Source organism: Scleropages formosus, chromosome 10 (assembly GCF_900964775.1).
Source record: "Scleropages formosus chromosome 10, fSclFor1.1, whole genome shotgun sequence".
Classification (NCBI taxonomy): Eukaryota; Metazoa; Chordata; class Actinopteri; order Osteoglossiformes; family Osteoglossidae; genus Scleropages; species Scleropages formosus.
The window spans coordinates 17,682,358-17,693,687 of NC_041815.1; the positions used below are offsets into that span (position 1 = coordinate 17,682,358).

The following is an 11,330-nucleotide window of genomic DNA, read 5'->3' on the forward strand; positions in this document are numbered from 1 at the left end:
TATTATTATTATTATTATTATTATTATTATTATTATTATTATTATTATTATACATTTCTACAATGAAATTTAGCAGCACTGTTCTTGCACACTACCACCACTAGGTGGGAGGGTGGCACTAATGAAAGTGGTTATTTCTAAATTACATTAGTTTTATCAAATTACTTATCGTCCTGAATAGTTTTATTAACTCCAAGGGAAAAAAAAAAAAATCTACTTTTTCCATATGAATAAGAAACTAAATTATTCTTTGACTCATTGCAGCTAAACATTAAACATACATAAATAAATATGTTATACATCATATTTGTTAAAGTAGGCCTGCATATGTAAATACCATTACAGACATATTAATTATGTTTATTAAATATGGACAGGCTTATTTTGAAGTCAAATATTAAATTAATTTCTCACTAGTTCATTTAGTGCTGTGAAAATATCTGAAAATGTCTAAATATGTTTAGTCTCACCTCCCAGTGAGGAGTTTATGGGAACTTAAGGAGGGAAGGAGGGTTCATGATCTACATTTTTATCAATGAGTTCCAAATACTTGAATGATCATAATGAGCCATATGTTGTCCCCTGAGGACAGCAGGCTTGTCCCCATTGTCAAAGAATTACCCTCCTCTAAGCCCTAAATCTGTTTAGCATTAAATTTGTTGGCCCACAAGCTGATCATTGCCACAGAGTGAACCTGTCCACCATAATGAATTAAACATTTTATCCCCTCCATCTATTGGACCTTTCAGGTGTCTCTTTTATAGGAAAAGTGGAGTGGAGATGCTGTCTCCGTCTCCTGTGAAACAGTCTCAAATCACTGAGGTCGACATTATTACATGACCAAAAGCTTTTTTGCTCAGTCTCTGTCCCATCGCAGAGTGTGTCCCACTACAGTCTCTACTCGCAGACTGTGTCCCACTCCAGGACTCTGTCCCACTAGTGTCCACTCGCAGACTGCGTCCCACCTGGCGCGCAGAACCACAGCTGCCTATTTCCTTCCTGAGGAGGGAAACTGGTCTGACCAAGGCTGCACTGTGCAGATTCCTTCTGTTCTTTGCATCTCTTCACAGACACAAATATGAGCGCGAAGGGCAATGTCTCGCCATCCATTAATGACTCCTTGTGTTAATGAAAGGGTAAAAAGGTGAACTTTTGTCACTTCATGGCAAACGACCCACTTGCGCCTGAATGAGATCGAGCAAGTAACACAAGGGAGGCTCTTCGGAATTATCCATCGCAGGGTGCAGGGGATGCACCCCGGACGGGACGCAAGGCCATCGCAGGGCACCCCAAGCAGAGCTCGAGCCCGAGACCCACCGCACGGTGGGCACCGGCTGAGCCCGCTGTGCCACCGCGTCCCCCCCCCCTTCCAAATTATTCCACCGAAAATACAACAGGCTTTAAATCACAATCAAGTTGAATTCAATGTTTCTGTGTTAAATTATATATAAGATACAATGTGCTCTCTGAAGACCAGGTTAAATCTAATTCCGTGAATTAGGTTTAATGCACTGCGTTCGATGGGTGGCACAGAGAGCAGCACTGCTGTTTCACAGCGCCTGGGTAGTGTGAGAGAACGTGGGTTTGATCCCCACTCAGTCTGTGGGGAGTTTGCGTGTTTCCTCTGGGTGCTCTGGTTTCCTCCCACAGTCCAAAGACATGCTGTTCAGGTTCCCCCATTGTGTGTGATTGACACTGAGAGCGTGTGTTCCACTGATGTATGGATGAGTGACCCATTGTAAGTAGTGTATCTAGCAGTGTAAGTTACCATGGTGTGTGGGCTGGTAACACTACATGTAACATAGAGTTTGGTGGAAGTCGCTTTGGAGAAAAGCGTCTGCTGAATGAATAAATGTAAATGATGCACGTCTAAAATGTCGTCAGGACGAAAAAAAATAACTGTTTATTTAATGAATACCTACATAATAAATAAGTGTATAATGATTAAATAACGAAGAGTGTGACGAACAGGAGGACACACAGCTGAGCGAATGAAAGTAGTAAGTTAGTGTCAGTAATGAGCACTAAAACTACATGCACTAACGGGACGGTGTCCCCGCCCGCGTCTCTGGTCCGGGACCTAAACGAAGCGAAGGTGACACTGGAAAAACAGGTACGTCGTCACGGTCGTGACTTCATGATCATCCTGTGTATGTTCGCCGTGATTCTTTCCCGTCAGCACGTCTCTCTGTTGCGACCCCCCAGCGTTTCGATTTAACCGCGACGCCCCTTGGTCGACCAGTCCAAAGAGACGTTAGAAGCCGTGTAGCCCGGGGAGAGACCGCCGCGCGCGCGGTTACCGTTATCCCAGAGAGAGGAACGAGGCGCCACCCCGCCGCACTGCCCTCTAAATCCCCAGAGCTGCTCCAAGATGGCGGCGCGGTGCCGTGCAGCCGCTGCGGTGCTCATCATCTCCATTCACCGTGAGTCACTCTTAACGGACCCTTCCTCTAATATGTACAATATCTCAGTTCTTCAATATCCTACTCGTGTTTTCTGTCTCAACTCCGTCTTGTCTGGGGCGTGTACCGCCAGGACCGTTATTCTTCAAACTCAAGAAGCCGCACTGACTGACTGACTGACTGACCGTTCGCTTTCCCACCTCGCGCTCGTCTCGTGCTACCCGTTCGCTGCAGTGGTTTTTACGCCACTTTTTAATTTTCATACTTATATGTGGTGAAACCCGAGTTCCGCAGTCTTTTGCATCAGCCAGTATTACCACGATTCGACGAAGCCAGCATTACACACAGCCGGGGTGTATCGGCATGAAATTAAATAGCGGTAGCGACTTCATTCATTCATTGGCAGTTTTCACTGTGACTGTTGCTTCCACATAAGTTCCAATTATCACAACTAATTCCTTTCATTAGGCAATAAAAAAAAAAAAAACCTCCTGTGGTGTAACCTTCCTGTTAGTCAGTGTGTGTACACACACACAAGGAATCCTTGAAGGATGTTTGATTTTATATTTAGAAAATAGTTCTGCTGCCTGCCTGTCCAAGAATCTGGAAAAATAGCCCATGGCCAATGGCATTGGATTACCGTAGAGGTATCACCCTTTGAGAGCATAAAAGTGTGAAGAGCGGTCAAAAAGTGGTCAGATATGTGGTCGAAGAGCGGTCACTTGTTCACAGTACTCTGTCGAGAAGTTAACTGCTGTCGGACGAAAGTTCTCTCAGAGGCTCCACGGTCACACCCGAATCATACGAAACGGTTTGCGTAACACAAGTCACTGACGATAAATCTGTAAAAGTGACATTTGGTAATATCATTTATTTGTTTCTGTTTTTTTCTTGTCTTTGGAGAGGTGGTAGATCAAGAGGTTTTTTGTGTTTGTTTTTTTTTTTTTTTTGTTTTGGCCCAGCTCAGGTCCTGCTTTTAGAGCTCCTGTATTATATTATATTATACAGTTCCCAGGTAATGATGAGTAAGTCTCGGTGTACTTTGCTCTACATTTTCAACACCAGATGGTTTTGGACAGAATGCAGAACCAGTTTATGGTCATCCTCAGTTGAACACTCCTGAATGAAGGACTTTTTTTATTTATTTATTTTTTTCTAAAACCAATCTGATGGAGTAAACTTCTGTGTGAGTTTTACGCACTCCCGAGTAAGGGAAGTGTAAAGTTTGAGTACAACAAACAAAGGGTTGACTGCTAAGAAGATTAGAGACCCATCCCATTGGGAGTGTGTCTGATGGCGTGTGGGAATGTTACTCTGGCATGCCTGTGCTTCAGATAAGAGCTCTTTGTGTAAACAAGCAGATAGCTGCTGGAGACCAGAAATAAATCAGTGTCATCCAGGCTCTTTCTCTAAAAAAATAATCAGTATACAATGGTGGAAGTCAGTGAGAAAGTTGATGGTGTGAAACATCTAGGGGTAGCAAGTAGCGCAGTGATCAGAGCTGTTGTCTCTGGACTCGGAGCCTGCAAGTTTGAATCCCGCCTCCTGTAGTAACTCATGATCTTATGGGACTTGTGGAATTTACGGGAATTGCTCCGGTGGAAAAAAATTACCCAGCTGTATAAACCGGTCAATGATCATAAGCTGCTTTGAAGAAAAGTAACAGCTAGACGAATAAATGTAAGCGTGAAACCACTGGGTTTGGCAGTTGCAAAGGGTTACCTGTAAAGTGGTAATTCTCATAGATGACATTTTCACTCATTGCATCTTCCTTTGCCTTCATAAACATCCTAAATCTCTCTGTTTACGCTTTCTGGATTTTTTTTTCAAATAATGTGATGGAGCGAATAATAGTGTTTTGCAGTAGATGACCTCTATGCCCTGTTGTCAGGCTATGGATTGATATTACCACATCTTAGCATAGTCATTATAGGCATGCATCATCAGAATGCTCTCCTGAGTTTCCTTTCAGAGTTGTTTACATGTACCATGAATTACTTGCAGCTGTAACTGACAATATATAAAATAAACTGTCAGCATTTTGTTAGTGGGCCCCAGGTGTTGCTTTTACATCGTATACAGTACTTGTTTTCAGTTGGTTTCCAGTTAACTGGTTGAACTTCCTGGCGACAAGAGGCAGGGTATAATTGCTGTGTAATTAAATCAGAAAAATACACGATTGCGTAGCATTTCAAGTAAAACAACTTGTCCGTGTTCATTTCTATGTCAATAACTGAAGGTGACGCAGGTGCGCAGGTTTGCTCTGGTACGAGTGGATCGTCGAGAGAAGAAATGTTCTGCGTGGAATTAATACTGTGACACGAGATTCACACCAGGATTATCTGTTTCCCTTACTAGGCCTGTCTAGATTGTTCAGATGGTGTTTCATTCTCTTAAGTCCTTCTGTCTGTGTGAAAATTGTCTGTTAGTGGTGGGTTATTTTAAACATTTTACGTTTAATCCAGTTCTCGGTGTTATCATCGAATGAAACCGTATAATTATTCTCTGTTGTTCACTCCCAAAAATGAGAATTAATATCTGTGGCACTTTGCTCAAGGCTGTTTTTAAATCTGGGTTTATATTTACATTATTCTTGTATATAAATATGCACATGTCGTTTTTACGAGCTGTTTGTTAGTCTTTTGGGCTTCGAAGGGTGGAATGCAACAGAAATCCCACCCTTCGAAGCCCAGACGACTGATAATCGCATACCTTGATGAATGGTACTGCAGTGGGAGCATGGATACGAACCCGAGTCCTTGCTCCAGTGTTCGGTTTTCAGGGAAAATTGAAAAGCCTTTGTGAAATCTGAGACGTACAGAGAAACTGTTTGATATGGTAGGCGTTAACTGTCGCAGTAGTTTTAATTACCCTGGGGAAGAAAAGTAATTGTTGTTGTTTGCCTCGGGAACAGAGGGAAGGTGTGCACGCTTTCCTGACATTGTTATGCCACAGAGTCCCTCTGCGACCCCGCCGTCTGCTCCTCCTCCCAGGGGACTGCTCGAGCTTCTGTGCTCCAACACGTCTTCCTAGTGGACATGTGCTGCCCAGTCTGATACAGATGATGAGGGGAAGAGCTGCTGCGGAGTGCCAGCAAAGGTCTTTTATGCTCTTTAAGGATATTGTCAGTGCAGAAATCCAAGCACATGTAAAGCAGGGTCTTTGTAGAGCCTTGTTAGGCTTGTAGGAGAGACCTCACGTGGTTGAGCACAGGGTGCTAAAGTCGCTGGGGTTAATCAATATATGTGAGCACAGACTGTAAGGGACCTACAGAGGTAAGAGACATGCCGTTATAGCACACGTAAACATTTATATGCAGAATTCCATCTATATTTAATAACCGTTTGTCCAACGCAGGGCCACAGTGTTCTGGACCCTATCCTAAACAATGAGGTGTTAACTAGGGTACACCCTGGATGGGACACTAGTCCATTGCAGGACAGTCACACCCTCTTTTTCTCACAGATACTCACACACTAGGCAGTTTAGATTCCCCAGTTTACCGTAATCCACACAAACAAGGCAAACATGACTTGGAGACTTCACTCTCCATATTCAAACCCATGTCCAAACCCACAACCCAGGAGCTATGAAGTGTAAGAACGACCCGTTGCCCCACCATGCCACCTATAATCTGCATTTAACAGAAAGTTGCCCATTTGTATAAAATGTACAGTAGTTTAAACAACAAAAATAATATTACTTTGACCTTCTTAAGTCATGTACAACTAGACGGTAGTACCTGCTGAGACGTGGTTGGCCGTTCTACCCTTAAATGAGATTAAAGAAGACGTCAGTCTTCTAAGATTATAGTGTCAGGTGTTGAACTGTCATCTTGCCTCCGTCTGCGTCTGGAGCTGTGATCAGGTAATTCTGTCTGTAAGCACAGGACGAGGTGTCCTTTGCTTTACGCGAGAAATGATTCATGAAAAAAGCTGCATTTAGATCATAGGCAACAGATGCAGTTCTTATAAACCATTTAGAAATTGAGCATCTGAAGACTTTAAAAAGTGGTCGATAAAACCATAGCAAGAATCTGAGACTGTAGGGCAGACTTTTTGACAAATTATTGTATCTGGGAAGTGTGGGGGGGGGAGATGACCCCATGCAGGGTTAGCTGTGTCCCTGAATGCCACAATCCTCTGTGTACAGATCGAGTCCGTTGAGAGAGTTGTCCGCTGTGTCCTTCACGTGGCTCTAATGGACACATACTGGAAAGAGAATAAACTGGCTTCACTGCAGACATCATCACTGTGACACAGCAAAATTTCACACTACATGAATGACACAAATGATATTACTGCCCTAAAGTTGGGTCTTCAAGCATCTGCTACGATCTTGCAGAACCCATGTTGGAATTCTCATCCCGCACTGTAGTACCCACGATCAAGGTACTTTCCCTCTGTTGTTCCAGTAAAGAAATACCCAGCTGTAGAAATGGGAATAGTTGTAATTAGCTTAGTTGACAAACCTAACACTGCAAGTTGTTTTGGGGGGGATAAAGTCTGCTAAATTGCTAAATAATAATGTGATGATATGACAGTTGAGCTGTACATGCCCAAAGGACTGGGAGGGGAGGGCTGGGTTTCTGTATGTGTCCTAGATTCCAGTCACCCAGACTCTAGATTCCAACTGCTCTAGTTCTGCCTTTCAATGCCATGTTTACATGCGGAAAGATTGCAGGACCTTGTGGCCCATTTGAGAGCGGACCTGGTGCCCGAGAGTATTGTGAACTCAGTACACTCCCTGGTGTTGGAAGATGTTCTTCCCCGTTCGTTGCCCAATATAGAGGCCAGGCTGGAGCAGAGAAGCCTTCAGACTTCTTTGTTAATGGGTCATCGGCATCTATGTGCATGCACACAAAGTGTTTTGTTAACATGCTCCAAAAAGAGGTCACCACCATGTCTTCTCTTTATTTTCCAGTCTGCATCACCACATTTGCTGTAATACTCAGAACCACAAACAAGTCCCCCTGGGCCAACGAGTTTGAATGTAAGTACAAACAAAGGCTGCCCTTCAGCTGGACTTCATTGACATGACAGTTGTTGTACATTGTCTGTTTCTGGGTTTTAGAATATATTCACAAAATGACATTTCTTCCTTAAGACCTGTTCAGACCAGTTGTTTAAAGCTTTAAAAACCTTTGAAATTCTGAGAGATTCTTTTTTTTTTTTTTTCTCTTCCAGCAATTGAGTTGTCTTGTTTGATAGAATCTATTTCAACAAACAATCCCAGAATTGAATGGAAGAAAATAAAAAATGGTGAACCAAGTTATGTTTACTTTGAGAAACATATATCAAGTAAGTACACCTTAAATTATAGTGCTGGTAGATCTATGTTATATTGAAGCTGCAACCCAGTGTTGAAGAAGAGGGAGATTTTAACCCCCCCCCCCCCCCAGATGCTATGAAAATGATTAGGGTTAAAATGTTGTTGTTGTGTACCTTTCCAGTCAAAAGTTTGAGTACACTAGCTTGAAACTTTTTTCCACATTTGTCATTCACTGATCAAGTATCAGCACTAAATATATTAACATGTCTTCCCCAGTTCTTCTGTAGCAGTTCTCAAAGACATAGGATACTGTAGGTTGCTTTGCTTTCACTCTTTTATTCAGTTTATCCCTTACTAGTATTGCCCTGGTATTTCTGGTGTACTCAGCCTCAAATGTTGGTTAAAAATGAATCAAATTCAACTTAAGGTTTGCAATATTGTCTCTTATTGTACATTAAAAACATCATAGTACATGTGCATTGATGTGAAGAATTACTTTATGCAGCATGCTTTCTGTTAAATTTTTTATTAACTTGTGCATTACGTGAGGTTTCTTCTGGCTTTGAGTGAAATATGTTTGATTCCTAGGGGATCTGGAGAACAGAGCGTACATTAAAGAACCTGCCACACTAGTGATAACCAATTTAACCAGATCGGACACAGCTCAGTACCGCTGTGAGGTCACAGCCCACATGGACCACAAGACATTTGATGAAGTTTTAATTGACCTCGTTGTTAGAGGTATGATAGTGCTGTGATCATTGCCTATTGAGCCATATGAGAGTGGGTAGAAGCCTGTGGGTGGAGTGCTGAGTTATGGTGAGCGTGGGTATGGACTTGTGGGTGGAGTGCTGAGTTACGGTGAGCGTGGGTATTGGCCTGTGGGTGGAGAATTGAGGTGTGCTGATCATGCCAAATTGAGTTCAGTGCTATACATAAACAGGTTACTTTCTTGTCCATAGTGAAGCCGGTGGTACCCCGCTGCAGCGTGCCCAAAGCAGTGCCAGTGGGCCAACCTGCAGAGCTGCGCTGCACAGAGGATGAGGCCTTCCCACGACCACAATACCAATGGTTCCACAACCAGGAGGAGATGGCTCAAGACCCGAAGAGTAACCCTAAGTTCTCCAACTCCTCATACACTATTAATCGTGAAACAGGGACTCTGGTGAGCACCCGTAAGAGAAGGATTGACAGATATGGAGGGTTAGAGCTTTGGCTGGAATGGGGACTTGATTCAGAAGGTTGGGGAACTGAACTGGAGGGCAGAGCTTTGAAGAAGCTTTCATTGCAGAGAAAACCTGTACATGTGTTTCAGTTAAAGAGTCTGCATTGGGCCTTCGGGTGTCTCACTCTTCGTATGTCTTTTTCACCAAGTTGTTCACTGGGCTACGGAAGGAGGACTCTGGGCAGTACCACTGCATGGCAGAAAATGATGCTGGATATGCCGAGTGCACTCCTCAGACCCTGGAAGTGTGTAAGTCTGTAGCCAGATGAGCAGCTGTGATTTCCCGTGTTTCCACTGTGACAGTGTAAACCTGCCCTCTCCTCTGCCTAACTCAGATGATGTCAACGTTGTGGGAATCGTGCTGGGCATGCTTGCACTTGCTGGAGTTGTCATGGTCATCATGGTTGGGATCTGCTGCGCCTGCAAGAATGGCTACTTTGTCCGCAGCAGGGAGGCTGGAAGCAAGTGAGTGAACTAGGTGTAAGCGAGTGTGAAAAGGCATGGTGAGGTGAGGGAATGAGGTGCCAGAAGTGCTCACTCTGTTACGAGCTGCTGTCTGCCTCTGAATGGGTATCTAAAGTCCCTGGCTGTTGTCTTTCCTTTAGCTATAAAGCACCAGATAGCAGAGATGGTCTGGACTATATCAAACCAGAAGATGAGGTGAGACTGTATCATTTGCCATTTATTTTTGAAAGTAGGCTTTTATTAACAATGCTAACATGCCTATCAGTATTATGATCTTAAGTGAAATACTCAAGTATTCTGTTGTGACATCATTCAGGTAAACATCCAGGTAAAATATACACTGGCTCCTTGGCTTAGGAATACAACTGGGGCCAAAAGTCTGTAACTTGACTTGTCCATAAATCAAGAGTCTGTTCACACTAAAATCATTGGTCTTATTAAAAGCTACATATTAGAGATGTTCTTGAATTTATTCAAAAGTTTGGTTCTATAGACATCTCATATATGGTTATAATAAGTAAAAATAGGTCATGCACCTGAGCTACATTAAAATTAGAACTAATTAAAATGACAAAAACACATTCTCTACAAACACAGTACAGATTGTTTGTGATTATCTCACAAATGTGCAAAGTCCTCCATCTTACTGATCGCCAGTACTCGGTAACACCAGCTGTACATGCTATGGAAGCAAGTTCATGTTAGGTGATTCCACACTTCCTACTCTATTTGGGAGTGCTTTACTGACATCTATCATGTAGGTGTGCTAAGATAGTTTGTTTCATCTGCTATGCACAGCAGTTTTAGAGAACAGATAGTGAAGAAAATGCATTCAAAATAAACAGGACTATTCATCTGATCAGGAGCTAGTGTATGAGTCAAGTACCTTTGTTTTATAACTCCATATGATGTAAAGTATGGAAAGGCAAGAGACAAATTATAAGGAAGTTAACACTAAGCAAAATAAGAGGGAACCAAGTACTGAACTTTTTAAAATATGCTTTATTCTATAGGGAGGCTTCCGGCATAAATCCTCATTTGTCATTTGAGGAAGAAGGGGGTCCAAGATGCCCGCCTGAGGTCATGGGGCTTGGAGCCTCCAGATGGCCCATCCGCAGCCCAGGCAGCAGTGGGGCGGGGTGATAGTGAGTTGCAGTGGTATCTGCCTTGAAGCTGCTCACGTGCCAAAGATGACACAGACCACAGGGAAAGAGGCTCATACAGGGAGTGGTACTGAGCGGTCCTGTTCTGTTGCTGTTCCACATTTTCTGTTCACCAGTAGCCCTTATAAAAAAGCAGCACAATTTTAGTATATTGCAGTAATTCTATTTTCACTCTTGCTCTAACTAAAATTCTGACGCTTTACTATAATAGCTGCATGTTTTCTAAATGTAATGCTGAACATATTTCTGGTGTATATACAACATGTAAATGCAGTAGAGTGCAATTAATATTTTAGTAAGTGTATTTTGGGTACACTTGCTTGTGCTGCTTTTTTGTAAGGGAATACTGTGAGAAAAATCATTGATGGCATTATATTTCAATTTAAGCACAGTAGTTTTGGCTAGAGTGGGTACTTCCTTCCAATGGGACTCGAGCAGCTCCCCTGAGCCTTGTGATTCTACTGCAAAGTCTGCTTCCAAATTACTGTCATTTGTGTCACTTGTTTTGTACAAAAAATGGTCAGACTATTTTTGATATTTTTTAATCTGATGGTTTACTTTTTAAAGCTGTTTGTAAAACAATCGTAAAGTTTTTTTTTCTTCCCATTTTAGCATTCCATTGAAAGGTTTATGTAACATTTATTTTTGAAGCACCATATTAGGGTGCTATGTTGTCAAATATGTTATGAAACATTTTTAATACTGGAGAGTTTATATGCTGCAATTAGATGAAAGGTAGATTTATTATTTTAGAGTGGTTTTTAAGGATCTCTGTGTATTCTTATGATAGTATCGAGTCAGTAC

General features: G+C 42.5%; 1 protein-coding gene across 1 annotated transcript; it reads left to right on the top strand.

Annotated features, from left to right (window-relative positions):
* Window positions 1–2,042: 2,042 nt before the first annotated feature.
* LOC108928699 (junctional adhesion molecule C-like) lies at window positions 2,043–11,111 on the top strand. Its single transcript, XM_018742758.2, has 10 exons — window positions 2,043–2,113; window positions 2,206–2,423; window positions 7,326–7,394; window positions 7,589–7,702; window positions 8,262–8,414; window positions 8,636–8,838; window positions 9,048–9,147; window positions 9,234–9,363; window positions 9,504–9,558; window positions 10,377–11,111. Exons 2-10 carry the CDS (start codon window positions 2,372–2,374, stop codon window positions 10,410–10,412), a joined length of 912 nt encoding a protein of 303 aa, XP_018598274.2. The 5' UTR covers window positions 2,043–2,113; window positions 2,206–2,371; the 3' UTR covers window positions 10,413–11,111.
* The last annotated feature ends 219 nt before the right edge of the window (window positions 11,112–11,330 follow it).